General features: G+C 35.9%; 1 protein-coding gene across 9 annotated transcripts in view; it reads right to left on the reverse strand.

The window, feature by feature from the left end:
• NR3C2 (nuclear receptor subfamily 3 group C member 2) overlaps window positions 1-21,135 on the reverse strand; it is a 399,524-nt gene that overhangs the window by 105,371 nt on the left and 273,018 nt on the right. For all 9 annotated transcript variants that reach the window (XM_072621209.1, XM_072621211.1, XM_072621206.1 and 6 more), the window contains exon 4: window positions 1,835-1,951. In XM_072621209.1, the coding sequence (XP_072477310.1) occupies window positions 1,835-1,951 (117 nt within the window). The remainder of the gene's footprint in view (window positions 1-1,834; window positions 1,952-21,135) is intronic.

Here is a 21,135-nt window from a genome sequence, read left to right on the forward strand (position 1 = left end):
TCTAAATGGTCAAAAATATTCTGTATTAAAGAAATGAACTTTATTCTACTACTTCCAGCAATTTTTTTCTTCTAGGCACAAACTAAAAATAATAAAAGTGAAGTTACAATATATACCACAAGTTTTCTGTAAAAAATTAAAGAAAAATTACGCTTTTACCCACAAAAGCATATTACTGAATTACTGTCATCAACACATGCAATACGCAAAGGTGAAACAGGTCTTCAATATGATTGAATTTTATTACCATAGACACTACCCAGGAAAACTGCCATAATAGAACTTGTTACTTCTATTTTCAATTTCTAAAGAATTTCTGTATATGATATAAAGTTTAAATAGACTGATACGACCCATAATAAATACAGTGTCTTTTGAAAGCAGCATTTGAAATGTTCTTTCATTTTCAATATTCAGAATAATTCATGTTCATAGGAACAAAGAAAATATTTTTCTTCAATGAGATTGATGACCACTTAAAAATCAAGATAGTTTTATACATATATGTACACACTGTATGTGTATTAAATATATTTCATACATATATGTGTATATATTTGTGTATATGTGTATGTATAGGGAAAATCAAGTAGATGAAGAACTGTCTACTGTTTAGACAGGTAGTGTCAAATTCAAATAAAAATTAATCCCTGAGGGCCATAGACTGACTTCGAAAGCCTTAAATTAATAGCCTTTCTTGGACTCTTAGCTTTTAATATTCTCTCTCTTCAAATTTACTTCTGTTTACTTATATACTTTCTCTTATATTTACTTATATCTACAAATACCATATCTAAATTCCTTGAAGACAGGAACTACTCCATTTTTTTGTCTCTGAATTTCAGACTTAGAAGAGTGCTTTCTATACAAAAAGTGCTTAAAAAATAGATTCAGAATAAATAGATCAGAAAAGTCACAAGAAAAGGTTCTGATATATTTTCTCACCTTCATATTAAGTCTAATTTTTCTTAGCTATCTGTGTCACCATAGGATCATCTTTTAACTTTCATCAACTCTATCCTTTAACTTTTTTTTTTACATCTTTAAGATAAGTACATTGGAATAGATAATATTTAAAGTCCCCCTTTAGCTTTAAATTCAATGATTATAGGATAATTTAAAAAAGAAAACTAAAAGTCTATACCTAGCAAATGTTTGAATTAAAAGACAGACTCTAATATAGATAAGAAAAAATACTTTCTCAGAAATTAATTTCTATGTAGCTCATTTCCCACTCTTTATTTTTAATCGCAGAGTCAAGTGAAATCCTTTCTAGTAGAACCTATTACCCAAACCACAAAACCTAAGCCATGTACAGAAACCAACATCAAATTACATGAATTTTAAATCAAACACTAATCTAAACCCCACTTATTGCTAACTGTAGACGCAAGTTAAAAATCAACCTGCATATTATAGCTGCCACTGATACAATTTGGAAATATAATTCTTAAAATGTGTTTTAAGCATTGTAGAAGTCTTGTGCTATATATGTGTTTGCATTTCTACAAGTAATATATGTGTGTGTACTTTAAAAACTTTCTAGCTTAATTCAGACCATATGAGTTCAAAAAATAGGCTTAGTGTTCATATTATAAACATCAGCAATGTTACTGTGCCAAACATATCTTAAAACTGCCAATCATTTATACTAAACCCTCACTCTACACATTTTTTAAAAACACAAAACACCTATTTCCTCAAAATAATTTAGAATTTAAAAAGAATTATTTAATCTTTGTGTACTTTTTTGCACCTTAAATGTGAAGCACAGAAAAGCACTAGATAATTCTTATTCATTTTTCTTATTAAAATTTAAAATATTAATACTTACCACCTAAATTCATTCCAGCTTGTAGACATTTCTGAAGTCTGCAGGCAGGACAATTCTTCCTTCGAATTTTGTCAATAATACAGTCATTTCTTCCAGCACATAAGTAATTGTGTTGCCCTGAATCAAGAAAATAAAAATCATGAAAATAAATTTTAAAAATTTCCATTGTCATTTGAAAATATATGATTCTCAGTTTAATCAGAAATCAGTTCAATTCAATTCAAATTGTGAATGGAAATTGAAATTGAGATATCTCAATTCCTGAAAACTCTTTCTAAAATAAGCAGAAGTAACAATATAAGGATGGTCTTTTTCATCCAGAATGTGATCTCCAAGGCAGCTTGATAAGCCAGTAGGCTAGTCCTGGAGATAGGAAGACCTGAGTTCAAATCCAGTCTCCAAGACTTATTAGCTCTGTAACCCTGGGCAGGGTCTCCTGTCTGCTTCAGTTTCCCCATCTGCAAAATGTGGATAATAACAGCCTACCTCTAATGGTAGTTGTGAGCATGAAGAGATGCTATCTATAAAGTACTTTGCAAACTTTAAAACGCTATAAAAATTCTAGCTATCATTATTATTATTAGGAATTTATTTTAACATTCATAATAGTATGATATGGATGTAAGATATTTCAACTTTTTCAGTTTTTAATGATAATATAAGTATCAATAATTCTTGAGTATTATAGTAATTCAGATAGAGATGGCACCTAGATCCTCAAAGTTGGAATTCTAGGAAAGCTGCACTGACTCTTTAAGTTCACTACAAAATATTTATTCAGAACCTCCAACAATGTAAATAAAGGTCCAATTGCATTATATATGTATGTGTATCCATTTTATGCAACTATTTTACAAAATTTTAAATTCATGGAATTAAGATGCAACATGATGCCCGGGAAAGAGTAATGGTGGTAATCAGAGGACAAAGGTTCACAGTCTACTAACCAGTCTGGGTTTTAGTTTCCTCATCTAATAGGAGGCAGTATTTGCCAGGAAAACCAAACCACCACTTCCACCTTGATGATCATCTCCCTTCAGATCCTGGTGGACACAGCCCAGGGTCCTAAACCCAAAAGCCTTGGGAATAGTAATGCTTCCCATTTAGTGTATGAGTCTATCATCCTGGCAAGCCATTCTGGTGGAGAGACAGCCTGGCAAACTGTGCCTGCAGGTGCCATAGCCACAGTTACTAAAGAACCGGAAAGGAAAGTTCTTGCTGCCAAAATCCTGATTTTATCAGTGGAAATTACATTGAAGACTCATTAACATCTGCTTTGCCACTCTACCCTAAGGACTATAAGATTTTTCCATCTGACTTACAGATGAAACTTTCCATGTGTTGTTATCTCTCTCATTAGCATGTATTTCAGTGTCAAGGACCTATAGGATAAAGTGTAAAATTTTATTATATATTGCAAATACCTCTGAAAAAAGGAAGAGCTAAGCCACAGAAGCTATAAGGACTGAATTAAGGGGTCTAAAATTTAAAAGAAAAAAAAAGCACAGAATTTCAGAATTGGAAGACCTCAGGAGCATGGTCTTCATTCTGCTTTCTGTATCTATACTGAATACGTTTTAATCCTTCAGCTTTTCAAATACATATGCCTCTTAAATTCACTTCTACAGGTTGAATACTCCCAGTATTCTCAAGTGATATGGTTCCAAGTGTCCTTGCTCTGTAGTTATTTCTATGGACCTGCCATCATTAAAATGTGGCCTTTTGCTACAGAAGATACTCTAAGTTGCGATTAGAATGAGATTATCACCCTGCCGATGTTTCTTGTAGTCAGATCGGACTGCTGATTTCTACTGAGTTTGCAATCACCTCTATGTTTTCTTACAAACTGCTCTCTAACCATATTTTTGGCAGGGCTTTTTGTTTATGCCTACTGCATGGGACTCTTAGATTTGGCTGGTTTTTGCCCAGTCAGGACTGAAGGGACAAGTGAGAAAATGAGAAAGCATCCATTCCTCTCCAGGCTGCACTGCTTACTCATCTCCACAAGACTGTCTTCATCCTACTCCCCTTCTCAGCTCCCTTCTATGTATTATCTTCCCCCACTAAAAAGTAAGCTTCCTGAAGGCAAAGACTATCTTTTTTCTCACAATGCCTGCACATTTAACAAATGCTTCTTGGCTTGTCTTGATTTATTAAGCACCTACTCTACTATGTACCAAGTATATACATGTACATGGTGCCAAGTATATAAGTAAATATAAAAATGAGACAGTACCTGACCTCAAAAAGTTGATATTCTAAGAGAGGGACACAACATGTATCAAGGACTGGTGTATAGGGGAGATTAGTTCTGGGAACAGAGAATGCTGAATGGATCTGTAGAGCAGTGCAAAATGACTGAAAAGCTTCCTTTCTGACCAATACAAGAGGTGAAGGAAGCATGTATAGAAAGGTGGGGGGACAGGAAAGATGGGGATAGTACAGACCAGAAGGCAAGATACTCCTTCCCTCAGCATCCTTACCCTGTCATTCTTCAAAACTCTATACCAATGCCTTCTTAGTTTACTCTCTTTCTTAACTGAGATCATCTACAAATCCCAGAGGGCTACATGGCCAATGTAAGGTTCATCTAGTGGTACACTTAGAAAGCCAACCACAGTATGAAGATAAATCATTTTATTGCTTCATTAAAGCAAAAACACGAAAATAATGACATGTACATGTATGTAGCCTATTTAGTATAGTACATTTGATTATAACAATTTTGGGGGGCGTTTTGTTTTATAAGGTGCTGCTCACCTAACCTAAGTAGGGAATGTGTTTTTGGTGGTGACATAGTGATTCTGATAGAATTGTACTGACCCATACATACTTTCTGGTTTCTTCCTCTATTTGACCAGTAGTCTGAATCTATGAGACAGATAAGAGTAAGGGATGCCATTTGTGAATATGAAGTAAAGTCAAGCTAAGGGACTGAATCTATAATCAGAGCCTCATTAACATTTTTTTCTCCAGGAAACTGAACTAATTGGCTCTACTTCTGTTGTGTAAGAATCCTTCAGTATAATGGTGATGCAGCTGTAATAGGATTCTACCTGTATCATCTTTGATTTTTTTCATCTAAAAACAGCTAAAAACCAACATAGATGGCTCATGAGTTTCAATAGTCTTATTCTAGTGACTTACAGAAGATAGCTGATAATTCTATAGTGTTTTAAGGCATAATACTAGACTGTGCTTATCACTTAAAATGATTATTTCACTTCTAGTTTCTGTTAATTATCTATAATTACAATTGTAGTACTTCAGATAATATTATGCACACTAAATTCTGCACTCTAGCACAGAGTGAATGTAAATACTAAATAGTAACTGCTTCTCTTTTGGCAGGATCCCTAAGGGTCTTCCTTTCCCAGTTAGATTTTTTTTTTTTTATTAAAGTGGCCATCCCTTTAGTAACTACTTAAAGAGGTCTATTCACTGAATGGGCATATCTCACTCTAAGTGAGAATCTGAAAAGACCTTAGCATAAAATGGCCAGGGTGTATCTCATTAGGTGTATCTGTAAGCACCCCAACATACAAAAGGAGACCTGCTATCACAGGTTCTTAGATCTGCATTCATAAAAGAAAAACAACTTTCAAGGGGTTAACAATTACTTTAATCAAGCACATATATCATTCCTTTAGGCAAGTTCATATATCACTCAGTTCAGCACCCTGAATTTCAAAGAAAATACAGAGAAATCAAAAGATCAACAGACATGGCTTCTTTTGCCTGAATTCAACAGACAATTGGGGGTCCAACTGTCTGACCATCTTACCAAAGAGAGAAGCATGACATCTGGGTTCTCAAAGCTGGGGGGGCACCTTAGCGGCTTCCCAGAGTCCTCATCTGGCTTTCAAACCTTCTCAGAAAAACTAAGCCCCAAAGTAAAACCTCACCCTCAGAGTATTTATACCTTTTTTAGAGCCAGAGGGCATCCCAACCCTTGAGAACCAGTGCCTCATTAACAAAAACTGTGGGTGTTCCTGCAAATCTTCCCTAATCAAACTCTCCTTACTGGGTGGGGAAGATCTTTAATCACATTGACAATACAAATACATATACCGTTTCTAGTTAAAGAAACTCTTATTTCTGTACTTTACTCCCAGTAAAGATTCTTGATTGATAAAGGCAAGATTCAGACACTTGATTATACACAAACAAAAAACAACAAAAGATCCTATTTAGATGGCCATTACATTAGGCCACTGGACCCAGATGGCACTGGAGGAAAAAGTGAGGCTGGCGACCTTGCACAGCTCTCCATCACTGAAAAAAAAGTCTACTGCAAGTCATATCACCATCTCCCTGATGTCATGGTCCTCTTTGAGAATGAAGGACAAACACAACAATGTACCTTAAAGCTGTGCTAAAAAGTGGAAAGAATGCTAGATTTATGGTTAGAGGCCTTAGGATTGAGCCCTTTTCCTGTTTGTCACTGTTCAGTCATGTCCAACTCTTTGTGACCCCATCTGGGATTTTTTGGCAAAGATACTGGAGTGGTTTTCTATTTCCTGTTTCTATACCCTTGACTGAATCATTTCTCTTTTAAGTTTCAGTTTTCTCACCTATAAAATTGAATATACTAGTACTACCTTCCTCACAGAGTTGGGAAGATCAAATGATATAATCAATCAATAAGCATTTATCAAGCACCTACTATAAGCCAGCTACTTTGTGGGCTCTGAGGATACACAATAATAATAATAAACAATATATACTTTCAAGGAATTCACAGTCTATCAGGGAAGAATATGTGTACAGATATAAGTATATTTAGCATAAATACAAGGCAGTTAAGGAAGCGAAGGACCCTTGCAGTTGCCAAGATCAGGAAAGTTTCCTGAAGAAGCTCAAATGGCTTTTCAAAAGAAGGAGTTGTCTCAGCTTTGAGTTGGCTATGGAGAAAGGACTCAGGTCTTGAGCACTTATGCCTCTTGCATAATATAGTGAAGGGCAGGGATAGGGAGGGGGAGAAATTTCCTCCCTCCCTAAGCCCCAAATGTGGCAGTGTTGTCCAGTGGTAGAAGCACACGTGGCTATAGGAACTGTGACTGAATTCATCCTGAAGTAGAAAATAATTCAAGTACACTGCTATGAGACCTTCTGGGTTGAGAAATTCAAGAAGAAAAAGATAGCTTGACAACTGGATTTAGGATTCTGCTGCTTGGGAGATAGCAGACATCAGAATAAAGATCTCTTCTGGTTCTCCTACCTATCAGACCACTCTTCTCAAGTCTCCTTTGCTGGATCCTCTTCTAGGTAATACCCATAGCCTCCCTACCCTACAAAGGTTCTATCCTGGAGGTTCTTCTATTTTCTCTATATAGTACTATGCTTGTATCTCACTCAAAATGAGAATCTGATAAGATCTTAGCCTAAAATGACCAAGGTCTCCCATTGCATCCTGGGCTACCTCCAGTCATCCAGTCTGATGAATATCAGGTCACTGGATTCAGATGGCTTTGGAGGAGAAAGTGAAACTGGTGACCTTGCACAGCCCTCCCTCACTCAAATCAAAGTCATCAAGTTGTATCACCATTGTGATTTCATGGTCCTCTTGGAGAACAAAGGACAAATACCTTTGAGTAGCAGCTCCTGCTCCTCCTCTCCTCTCTTTCCTTGCCTGGGGTACTCTACCTAGGGGAAGGTATACTTCCATGGCCAAAAACTGCTTTTTTTCCTTTGGGTTTACTGTTTAGATTCTTGCTCAAAGAAAAAGCCTGAAACCCAATTTACTCTGGAGCTCATACACTGGACAACAGGTCCTCACCCACCCAACAGAGAGTGAACATAAATACTAAATAGTAATGTTTCTCTTCCACCCAGTAACTCTGAGGGTCTTGCTGTCACAGTATGTTTGTTTGTTTGTTTGTTTGTTTTTTATTTAAAAGGGGCCATCCCTTGAGAAACTACTTAAAGAGGCCTATTCATTGAATGGTGTATCTCACTCAAAATGAGAATCTGGTAAGACGTTAGCCTAAAATGGCCAACGTCCCAAATTATATCTTGGGCCATCTCCAGCCATCCTGATGAGTATCAGGCCATTGGACTCAGATGTGTCTGAGGAGAAAGTGAGGCTAGTGACCTTGCACAGCCCTCCTTCACTCAAATCCAAGTCAACTGCAAGTCATGCCATCATCTTGATGTCATGGTCCTCTTCGAAAACAAAGGACAAACACAACAACCAACAACTAACTATTCTTGGTGATCTTATCAGCTTTCATGGACTTAATTAACACCTCTATGTTGATGATTTTCAAACCTACCTATCACCCACTCTACCTAGGACCTCTAGACTCCTATCTCAACAATTTTCAGAAATCTCAAACTGGATGTTCAACAGACATCTTAAAATCAATATGTCTAAAATAGAACTCATTATCTTTTTCCGTAAAACCTCCCCCACAAACTTCCATATTGCTATTAAAGACACCACCATCTTCCCAGTTCCTCAGTTTCACACCTAGGTGTCATCTTAGATTTCTCCTTATGTCTTCTTCCCCCCACACCATTCGGTCTGTTGCCAAGGCTGTGGATTTCATCTTCCAATGTCTCTCATATTCTCCCTTCTCTTCTGCCACTGCCCTTGTGTAGAACATCATCACCTCATACCTGGACTATTGCAACAGTTTGCTGTGGCGGGGGTTGGGTGGGGAGGAGAGAAATTCCTACCTAAGTCTCTTCCCACTCCAACAAATCTTCCATTCAGTCACCAAAGCGACTGCCCTAAAGTGCAGGTCTGATCATGCCATCCCTCTACTCAATAAACTCCAGGGACTCCCAAATGGCTCCAGAATAACATATAAAATGCTCTGCTCAACTGCCTCCTCCGACCTTCTAATCTTCTTACAATTTACTTCTCCCCACTAGGTACTCTGATTTAGTGACACTAGCCTCCTGGCTGTTCCACAAACAAGACACTCCATCCTTCAGCTCTGGGTATTTTCTCTGGCTATCCCCCCTGCCTAGAATGTTCTCCCTCTTTACTCAGACCACTGACCTCCCTGGTGACCTCCCTGGCTTCCTTTCAGTTACAACTAAAGTCCCACCTTTGACAGCAAGCCTCTCCTAACTCTGCTTAATTCCAATGCCCTCTCTCTATCATTTCTTGTTTATTCTGTAGATAATTTGCTTTGTACATATTTATTTGCATGAGTTCCTTAGCTTCTTGAGGACAGGCACTGTCTTTTGTCTCTTTTTGCATCCCCATTGTTTAGCATACAGCATGGCACTGAGTAGGTGCTAAATGCTTATTGAATGATTGATAAGACTCCAAGAGGGCAGAAGTAAAAGGCTTGCAGATTTAAGGTAAGGGTTTGGGGTCTTTCTGAAAAAGCTCGGTCAGAAGCTGGAGGCAGAAGAGACTATTCAGCTGGCAAAGCAATACATACAGCAGAACACCTTTTGCCTGGTGAGAATCAGGTTCATATACCTGCTTGTGCTAAAACTACTGGAAAAAATAAGAGGGAGAGGAGTCTTAAGGACAGGACTGTCTTGTGGATATGGGAAATAATAAGATCACAACCAATGCAACATTTCAAATAATTTACATATTTTCTCATTCAGGAAAATTAAAAGAAAATTACATTTGTACCAAAATGTCAGGAATATACATTAAGTTATTTAAAATTAATTCTTTAAAAAAATGGGGAGAGAAATGCAGTTATCATTATTCTGATTTACAGCCCATCAGTATACACAGCACAATGACTTAAATTTAAGTAGCACTCTAAGATCTAATGTTTTCCTCACAACCATGAAATGAAGCAGCTAGGAGAGACATAGTGGGTAGAGCACTGGACCTGGAATCTGTAAAACTTAAGTTTAACTCAAGTCTCAGACTATTAATAGCTGTGTGATTCTGGACAAGTCAACTACCCACTGCCTGCCTCAGTTTTCTTATCTGTAAAGTGTAAATAATAAAAGTACTTACTTCTTTGGGTTGCTGTGAGGACCAAATGAGATATTTATAAACTTTGCAAACTAGATTCCAAGGAACAGTCTCAAAGAGGTTGACTAAACTGTCCTTGGTGACCCAGAAATTAAGTGCTAAAGCTAGGATTTCCATCTAGTCTCTCTGGCTCCAAGACTCGTAAGATCCATAACTCTGTTTTTTCTCAAACCCTCCAATACTTCTGGTTGGTACTTTAAGAAAAACAGGATTTCACTGGAGAGGGAACTCTCCACATAACTCTAGGTCATAAACTTTCCACCCATTAGAGAATGATATTTATTATTGTTATTATTTATAATGACCTTAAGACAGCCTGGTTCTTAGATGACAGACATACAATCTGAACCTCCTCCATAGCTTCTCAGGGCTGGCCAGGTCTTCTATATGAGTGACATCACTTTTGAGAACCAGAGATCACATCTATGCCATCATAAGGCATTGGGACTTTAGCGGTATATATAACATATATATATATACATAGGTCTCAACCCTGAAAGATACAAATGCCGACTCCATTTTACCAATATACACATGTCAGATGGTTGTAGCCCCTGTCCAAACAACTTGAGTAAAGAGGGAAAAAAGAGTAGACTGCTAAGAACGGAGGTTTAGAGAAAGCCCTGAGTTAGAAAAGGAAAAGAGCAAAGGAAGTCAGGAAGAAAGAAGAAAATCAGTAGGCTACAGAAGTGGGATTATCCTTGTTATACTTGATCCTGGAGGGCAGAACAAGAAGTAATAGGTGGAAATTGCGGAAATCTCATCTGGAGATTTCTACTCAATATGAGAAAAAACTTCTGAACCATGAGAGCTGTCCAAAAGTAAAACGAGCTGCTTTCTGAGGCAGAGTCCCTTATCCCTAAAAAAAACAGAAGTGGAAAATAGATGGTTGTTGCTAAGGACATCATAAGAATATTCTTGCTCAGGTATAGTTTTATTTCAAGAACTTTGATGCTCCTTCTAATCCTGAGTGTCTATGATTCAGGTCCCAACCCTGATCTCTGGCTTCAAGCTGAGACCCCAAAACCTGATCTTGCGCTTGTGCCTTCTAAAAGCTCCTTGAAAGCAGGGATCTTCTCAATATTTTAATTCTCGGCACCTAGCACACAGTGTCTGGCACACAGTAGGAACTTAATAAATGCTGTTAAACTCATTGATTGGTTGGCTGCCCAGGTCCTTGTGGCATCAAAAATCCCTGACCTAGCTCCCTATTATTGGAGTTCCTGGAACTTGTGATCCAGGGAAATGCTATGATCCCAGGAACTGTAGACGTCTAAAACACCACAGCTCATGCCTATTGGTGATATGAAATACCTTTCTAGTGTTTTGTTTTTTTCCTGTTAAAATACTCTACTGTTTTCTTTCCTCCTGGAATAACCTTGCCAAAGAATTTTAATCATTATATCTTATCAACTATCATCTAAAGCCTTACTTTCATGGTTACTAGGTTATGTGAAATGTAATTATTTTCCCAGATCCCTGTTTTGCAAGATGCTAAATGAAAAATAAGCTAACACATTTAAGATTTTACAATCTAATGCTATCTGTATTGTATATTTTGTGAAAGTCATCATACCTTATAAATCTCACGATAACATATAAATGGGGTAGAAAAATATGCTTTTCAGTAAGGAATCAAAAGTTGAGGTTGCTGCTGGTTTTCTTTTTAAGTAGGAACTCTTCACTAGATTATCCATAAGATACTCAGCAAGGTCCACAATTAAAGTGTGGCACAAACATTCTTGTTTCTAAAAGAACTGCGCATTTTTCCGAGTAAGAAATACAGTTTTCCCAACCCTTTTAAAAATTAATTTATATTTCCTTTTCATTTTTAAAGGTCCATTTGTTGTGCTGCTAAAGGACTTTTTTTTAAATAGTTGACAACCGCCCAGCAACAGCAGCCTATGTTTGCAGTCACTATTTTGGGCGACATCACATGTCAATTACATAACCTTGTTTCACTGCTCTTGAACTGGTTGGAGCAACCAGGGGGACAGAGGAAGGCAGTCCTACCAAATTCTGCAGTGCAGATTCTGATAGACAATATTCCGTCATCCGCAACCCAACACCCACCTCCTGCACCCCCTTACCAAGAATACTGCACCTCTAGTAAGTGAGTCTCTGACAAGGAGTAGTTATTCATTGTTAGAGCCAACTAAAACATTTTATAATTAACTTCCTCTGCTCAGTTTAAACCAGTCCAGTCTGCCCATAATAAAAGCAATGAACAATGATCTCTTGCTGCTGAGTTTATGAGTGAGCCTGAGACATGAAAAATGCATCCTTCAGAGGTATACACCACTTTTCTTTAAACAAAAAATCTTTGGCATTTAGGGTTTTAATGATCTCAAGATTCATTTTAGAAGTTAACATCTGATGACGCATTTTTTTTTCTCTAAGTTTTCAAAAGTTCTTTCCAAGTGGGCAAAAATGGAATTTTCATATGGACATTCTTGTTATTTTGATGTGGTGCTGTTTATTTTGACATCTTTTAAATCACTAAAGTTTAAGCTGAAAAAGTCATGATAATTAAATATTCCAAGCCATTCTATATATAAGAGTAAAAGGAAAAGAAAATATTTCACAAAGGCAAGATACCACTAAGGTATTTAACCTTGGAAATATTTATTATGGTATGCAACAAGGAAAAACATCAAGGAACAAGGAAAATTTTTCAGGTGGAAACAGTTAAGCCCTAGAACATTAAATGGTAGTCACTTGTTTAATGTTCTTAGAACATTGTACTTCACTGTAACAAGACCTCAGCTATCTAAGGGAATTCAAGTCACTACTATTAAGAAAACAGAATGCATCAGACAGTCACAAGATGCTTAGACCACCAGAGGCCAACCAACAATGATGAAACCATGACACACCAACAGTTGCGGAAATAAGGAGATCTGTCTCAGGACTGCAGCCCCAGAATGAGAAATAGGAGTCGTAGCTGATGATGTTACTCATTGACCAGAATGAGGTTTCTCTGGAACTCAATTTCTTCATTTACAAAATGGGGGTATATCGGGGTGGGGGACCTGCAGCCTCAGCCACATGTGGCCCTCTAGGTCCTCAAGTGTGACCCTTTGACTGAATCCAAACTTCACAGTTTAGTAAAAGGATTTGTTCAGCAAATTTGGATTCAGTCAAAGGACTGCACTTTAGGACCTAGAGGGTCACATGTGGCTTCAAGGCTGCAGGTTCCCCACCCCTGGTAGATAGTCTATAATGTCCTTTCTAGCTATAATGTTCTGAGACCCAGGAATGAAAAAGCAACCAAGAGGATACTACAGTGATTAATTTCATCTTAAATGAGTCCAAGGTTGTCTAAAATATAATTTCTGGTGGATTAAATGAAACATGGATTAATGACAGACAGGAAAGGTAGCTGTCCTGTGCAGAAATACATCCTTATCCCTATGTAAGATGCTAAGAATTACAAAGCTAGTGTCTTAGCTAGGAAAGACAGTAGCAGATTAAGGAATTTACCTTCCTTAAAATGCTTCTCAGATGACAGCACTGATAAGTGAAGAAAGGAGAATGTCACATATACAATCTATTATGCATGGATACTTCAATGTATTTTAAACTTCAAGCTAATTTTGATATTTCAAATGGCTAAAATACCAACTATCAAGTGGAAAAGAGCTCAAACTATAGAAATCTTGACAAAATGTCCCTCAAAAAAACCCATTTCAACCTCAAAATTTTTCATCAGGCCACAAAAGTCTGTCCAACTATTCTGTACATCTGTTCTTTAGGAAAAAACATCATTTATTTATTTTTAGTTTTCAACAGTCACTTTTATAAGATTTTGAGTTCTAAATTTTCTCCAACCCTCCTCCCCAAAATGGCATACAATCTGATACAGGCTACACATGTATGATCATATTAAACATATTTTCACTTTAGTAATGCTGCAAAAGAAGAATCAGAACAAAAGGGAAAACTATGAAAAAAAAGCAACGAAAAAAAGATAATTTTATGCTTCAATCTGCATTCAGATTACATAGTTCTTTCTCTGGATGTGGATACTTTCCTTTACAAGTCTTTTGGAAGTGATTTAGATCACTGTCTTGCTGAGAAGGGCTAAGTCTAGCAAAATCTGTCATCACACACTGTGGCTGTTACAGCATATGATGTTCTCCTGGTTCTGCTCACTTCACTTATCCTCAGTTCAGCAAGTCTTTAGAAAAAAAAACAAACAACTCTTTACCTGGTTCTGTAAACTTAATTAAAAATATTTTGCTAACTTTCAATGTAATTGAATTCCTTTGTAATCTATGTATTTTATTAGATGTATTTAAAAATATTATTCTGGAAAAGGGTTCACAGACTTCACCAGAAGGGGATCCATGACACAGAAAAGGTTAAGAACTTAGGCTCAAAAAGAATTGTAATAACTTTAATTGTAATAACTGTTTTCAAGCAGATGGAAATTATATGAAAAATCTTCTAGAAAAATAATTTTAAATCCTCTCCTACCCCTAATTTCTAAATATGCTTAATGAAAAATTTTCAGTCTGCTAGAATATGAAATGACTAGGAAATATGGGAAATTATAGCTAACATTTTTATAGCACTTTAAAGTTTGCAGAGTTCTTTGTAAGTTTACTCATCTGATCCTCACAACAACCCTGTGAGGGAGGTACTATTTTTATCGCCATTTTACAGATAAGGAAACTTAGTCACCGAGAGGTCAGTACTTGCCAGGATCACACAGCTAACGAGGGTTTAAAGCAGAATTCAAACTCGGATCTTCCTGATTTCATATCCCATATATTATCCATTATGTCACCTGTGTCTCCCTATGTGTTTATGTGGATGTGTTCTTATTTTTGGTACTAGTCATCAGTGGGATGCAGAGGCAGAATGAAAACAGCTATAATGACAGCTAATATTTACACAGTGCTTCCTATGTGTACTACCTCATGCTAGATGGACAGAAGACCACAACCTAGATCCATATTGGTTTCCTCCCCCCATATATGAATATGGGGGTCCTCATTAAGCCCTTTGGTAGCAGTAGCGGCTAATGGCTAAAAGGTATTCTCCCTTTCCTCAAAGCCTGATGGTAAAAATCCCTCTCTGAAATAGCAACTACTACCAGTAATGTTCAGAAATAATGAGAACTGACAAAGAACAACTACAGAATATCTCATTTGAGCCTCAACAATCTGGTGAGAGGAGTCATACAGGTATCTACATTTTACAGATAAGGAAACTCATGACTTGTCCATGGTCACAAAACTAATAAGTGTCAAAGATAGGATCTAAACCAAGAACTCCTACTCTCAATCCAGTTTGAAGCCCTAAGTAGAAAGCAATATTCATCTTGCCAAGGCACATTATATCTTATAGAAGAGATGAATGATCAGGAAGTTAAAAGTGTTACTCCCCTCCTTATAAGCTTTCAGAATCTTTCTAACAATTATATAAGGGTGGGGAAGCCTGGGTGTGGATCTGGCTCAGACTTGGACCTTTATGTAGATAAATTACTAAGCCTCAGTTTTTTCATTTGTAAAATGGTGATGATTGTTTCACTCCTACATTGTGAGAAAATTAAAATTAAAATGCTGTATCATACCCTTTACCTCAAGGGGATTTTTAAATCACTTTTGCTCACTTATTCTGTTATGTTCCATTCACCTGTCCCTTTTTCCTCTTATTTCACTACCAATTCTTAGAGCTATTCCAGTTTCCCAATGCCACTGTGTTGACTGTGCCAGACTCAATTTAACAGCTTAGAAAGCAGCTGTGCTTACTTATTCCAACATTAAACTAGGTCCAAAGGGCACCCCTTTAAACCTCGTTGACTACAGTGTGAAATATCATATACGTACCTAGTACTCAATAAATAGTTAGTGAATTAATTCAAAGAAAATACAGAAATGATGTGAGAAGATCTGATCGCACTTGTACGAATATGAAGGCAAGAACTGCACTGTAATTAATGCTTTACATCATGACCATATGAAGTAGGATGGGGGTAAACAAAATACAGCTTGTAAGGCCAGAAATAGCCCTGTTTTTCCCAGCTCTGTATTCCATTTGTCAAAATAATGGTGTCTAACATTTGTCAGACACCAGTAATGTCTAGACAGTGAGACTGAACCAACCATTTTTCAGATGATTCAGGGTTTTTTTCACTCACAAAATGGGCAAACATAAAGCAATTTAGCATTGTTTATCTAATTCTATCATTAAAAGGTTTACTTTGAATTAACTGATATTTCAGTCATTTAAATGATAGAATTGGTTTAACCAATTTTAAAGTCATCACTCTAATTTTACTCAGGGATCTTATAATCAGTCATCTTTGTCTTCTTGATAGGACTGTGTATATAGTGGTAATAATTAATTGTTGTGAAGAGAGAAGACAGTCTTCTAAACCTTAAACAGTAAGTTTAAGGTGTTACTGAATAAAGTGACATGTCATGTAGCAACTTCTTCAATTTACTAAAAACAAATAAAGCTATTAATTCTGTCTATACACTAAGGCCAACATCAAACAACATTAAAGGGAAGTCATGGTATAATAGAATACTAATAGTCAAACTCAGAGGGTGGCCACCATACTAGGTTATTTCCAACTTCCAGCACAACACCTTATATATTTCAATATTCGAAGGATCTGTGACTGGCCAATATGAGATTTTCCCTCACCAAAACAGATGACAACTCCATTCTGTCTTAGGAGATTTTTCCCTTAGAATGTGGTGGCTTAAAAAATTAATTTCCCTGTGGCCAACATGGCAATAAGCCTTTCCAATGTTGTTAGCCTAGTCTTCTGACAAAGAAATAGTTGGTCACTGGGAAAGTACACAAAGTATTCCCTGGTTAGTTATGACTAATTAAAGTTTGTACTTAGTTGACAAAGTGAGGGTCATGTTCCATATAATAATGAGACCAGTGAATTCAACTAGCGCAAGAGTAGTTAAACATCCATCAAGATTTTCTAGATTGACAACTTACTCCACTTTTCCTCTAGAATCACTGCCCACCTCCTGAGACTGAGTTAGAAAGCTAAGCAAATACTTTCAGGGTAACATGTGGAAGTCAGAGTTAATCTGCTCTTTGGATCAATCCCACCTTTGGAGAAAATGGCAACTCTGAGCTCAGTGGTTTGCATATTCCAAAATCCAAAGTTTTAAATGCCTTCTCTATATCCCTGAGGTAGAAATTGAGTTTTTAAGGAATGGTAGGACCTGGATGAACTACTGAGATTAGGGAAACTAAGTCAGATACAATTATGAGGAAAGGACAGTACAACAATACTTCTATTAGTGGAGACTCCAAGTTTTGCTTATCCACACTTTATGATCAGAAAACATTACTAAAGAAAAATAATATAGGAAACATAGGACATCTTTGTAGTGTATTCCTAATTTCTTGAAAGAAGCTACCATACTTTAAATTTTTCAAACCATAGGAATCAGCCTGAATGGCATGAAGGATAGGAAAGGGTAGATCAAAGGGGTTGAATAACTCTCATGACAGTTGTCCAGTCCAGTGATTCAAAAGCTATTCACAGACAAGACTGGGAAAACTAATCCCCCCCACCCCCAAATCTTCTTCAACTAGGCAAATTATGCTCACAGAAGTTTTATTTTATGAGGATGTATTCATCAAATCTTTCTGTATAATATTTTTGTATTATATAATTGGCTTTGTGTGGCCAATGGAAAGAATAAGAAAATTAATGAGTCTAGATGTAGAGTCCTTAACATTTTCTGTACCATGGATCCCTTTGGTGGTCTGGTGAATCCTCTGGACCCCTTCTCAAAATAATGGCTTTGAATGCAGAAATAAAATACATAGATTACAAAGGAAACCAATAATACTGAAATTCACAGATTCTCTTATATTTATCCACAGCGCCTTTGGAGGTCCTGGTTATGAACCCTTGGTCTAGATGAAGAAGATAAGCATGGTTTGAAAATATTTTAATAGTACATATTATCAAAAAACCAAATTATGGATACCCACTTATTCCCCTTAAAATGTGACATTTAATAAGTCAATAAAGTAGAAGGATTAATTTGAAGCATCCCATGAAGTCAGAGAAAAGTTAGAAAATTATATTGGTGAGTCATTTTTATTTGCTGAAGTTCATAGGACATCAAAGAGGAAAAAGTATCATTTCAACTTTGATTGACTTAATTGTTCAAAAAAAATGTTAAAGAAAAAGCATAAAACATATGTTTATACTTCTTTGAGAAGTAGGGTAAACTGTAAGGTATACAAACTGACCCTTGATATACTTGATGATGTTTGATATTATATGTTCAATAAAGATTAAAATAAGTTTTCCATTTCAATATTTACAATATCCTATAGTGAATATATCCATCTTATGTAAAATTAAAGCAATGCATTATGCAGTATTTCAAAATCATATGATCTCTCATACATACTCAACCTATAAGTCAATGTAATCTTACAATATAAGGAAAAAAATACATCAAGTTTCAGTCAGTCACTCTGCCTAAAATATCTTAAATTATTTAAAGGGAGTTCTGATTAAAGTTAAAATGAAATCCTCCTCAATAAGGGCATACAAGGTTTCTAGGATTTATGCAAATGAGTTTTTGTAATCCAATTCCAGACTGGTCTCAATGGTATTCATTACATTTCATGAAAGTCCATAGACCCCATGTTCTCGAACTCTAACATGGCAGGGGTGGGGATGAGTAGAAGGCTATTTATTGCTAGATTGGTAGGCAGTGAGTATCTTGACTGATTGAACTGAAATCTTTCTAATAATTAACAAAAGTAAGCTTTAACAACTCTCTGCATCTAACTCATACAGCTTAGTGGTCAAGAATATGAAAGCATTTCAGGACTGGAGGATAAACTTTAAGGAAAGCATAATCAAGTGACAAGTCTTTTTTGTACATAAAGCCATGTGCAAATTACCAAACAAAAGCAAAATAATAAAATATATTCACTTACAAAACAAACCTTTCAACTTTTTATATCTTTAAAAAAAGCTTCAATATTGAATGACTACATCTTCCAATCATTTATTTTACATGTTTTGGCATTCAGTTCATAAGATTTTGAGACATATTCTAAAATATTTTATGAAACCACACTTTCATCACATTGGATATTAAAAGCTCATTTTTCAAAGGCTGTCTTTGATTAGAACCCAAAGGCTTTCAATGGATTTAAAATCAGTAGAGTTCACAAACCATTGATGCACTTTTAAAAAATTTCTACCTCTTAGATAAATTTTATAACCTTTCATAATGCATAGCACTGTAAAATTTGTGTTGTATGGAATACTCTCCATATCCATTTGCGAATTTCTGTAAATTCAAAAAACAATTCTGCTTCTCAGTATGTGGGGTGCATGTTTCCATGAACTCAGAAATAGTTCATCAGTTCTTTATGCTATTTTTTATGTTAGACCAGGCTTTACCTTGTACTTTTTACATCTCATTCCGTTTTGTTATGGGTTTGAACTGCTTTATTTTTCCACACTAATAGTGGCTCTAATATATCTAACAATCATTGAAGTGTACTCTTTAAGAGAGATAATATAAATTGTTTAAAAATACATACATTAAAAACCACAACAGAAGAGAACAATGAATATGCATAATAAAGAATAAATATAAAGAAAAAAAAATAATTGGAGTGGGGGGATACTAAAGTCAGAAAAATTACAAACAGCCTCGTAAAGGAGGTGATTTTTCACTAAAACAACAGAATGCTATAAAACAGGACACTGTTATGCTATTTCAAAAGACGCTTATTCAGCTCTCTATATACCTGGTTCCACATTCTAATGCTGACAAAGATAATCTATTATAAAATGACATCATACCTAAGAAAGATGTCGATGAGGACAAGTTTTCATAGGATAAACTTAGGAAGGAGGAGGAATTGCCCTTAATTTTCTTTAGCTGAAACTGTCAAAGACATGAATTTAGAAAAACACTGAATTTCACTCACATGATCTAATAAATCACATATAAGTTGTGAAAATTCCAGTTTGGCTTCTTGAGATAATTAAGAGTGCTTTTTAAAAAGACTTTCAATGACTGTCCTTTAGAAGTTGCAAACACAGCAAAATATATCAATATAAGCACCATGTGAAAAATCTGATGAACAAAAAGTATCCTATTGAGGAAATGAGATGAACAGCATGACAGTTTAACAGCAGCTTCATCTAGAGCCTGCAATCCTAATGATTTTGAAAGTCAATATTAATTGGCTTTTTAACTTAAACTGGGCCAAATATCTAACACACCGCTGTTGTTTTCTGTATCTCTAACCCTACCCACAGAATGGACATCTATTACTTTGTGAGAAACAAAAATACTGATTTTCCATGAGAATATGTTAAAAATATCTGACGTTTTTAGGTATCTGCAGCTCATTATATTATTGGATTTTAGAATTTGGTTCAAATACAGAGAAAACAGAAGCTCATCAAAGACCAGGTTGATGGAAGGTATCTTGCTCAAAGTCAAAATGGAAGAACAATTCCTAATAGAGGGTGAGGTTTTCCATATACTCTTGTTTTTGATGATTACATCCAGCCCTAAGACATTATAAGACTTTTCATAAAAAAAAAAAATCCATAGCAAGTCAAGAGATCTCCTTTGTCTTCTCCTATTAGCCATTCATGTGGAATAATTTTGATTCAACTCTGATTTCTTGGATAAAAAAATGATTATCTGATTTCATCTGTGAGATCTATGCTTGAAGTACTAATTCATTCATGTAACATTTTAGGATATGTTGCTTTCCATTTTTGGCATTAAAGTGCTTATTAATTTATTTTTAAAAATAACAGTAATGTGACTGGTATAGACTTTTGGAAAGTTTGCAGATATGAGATATTTTGAGATTTGCAAATCAAGGGGGATAATACTTGTAAAGCTCTCAGCACAATGCCTGGAACACAGTTAAGTACTTAATAAATGCTTGCTGCCTTCCTTCCTCTTCTCTTATGTTTAATTATGAATTCTAATTCTTAATTTCCTAGAAACCATCCAGTGTATAGAACAACTTTATTTTGATATTTTGATTGTCTTTGGTAACTCAGAAATACTGCAGATGTTTCCATGAAGGAGAAAGATTGTCAATGTGGTGCACAAATACACTTATGGGTTAAGGGAGATATATCCTATGAGTTGCTTTGTCCAAACAAACTCTGCAATTCAGTGATACTTGCCTCCTGATGTTTCTCACTCAAGATTTCTTATACAAGTTTCTCCCAATCCATCTCTAATCTCTTGGAGTTTTCACTGATCATCCACTCTGTCTGGAATGCTCTCCCTCTTCATCTCTGACTTTGGATTTCCCTTTTTGTTGTCAGTCATTCAGTCAT

The sequence above is a fragment of the Notamacropus eugenii genome, chromosome 6 (assembly GCF_028372415.1).
Source record: "Notamacropus eugenii isolate mMacEug1 chromosome 6, mMacEug1.pri_v2, whole genome shotgun sequence".
Taxonomy (NCBI): domain Eukaryota; kingdom Metazoa; phylum Chordata; class Mammalia; order Diprotodontia; family Macropodidae; genus Notamacropus; species Notamacropus eugenii.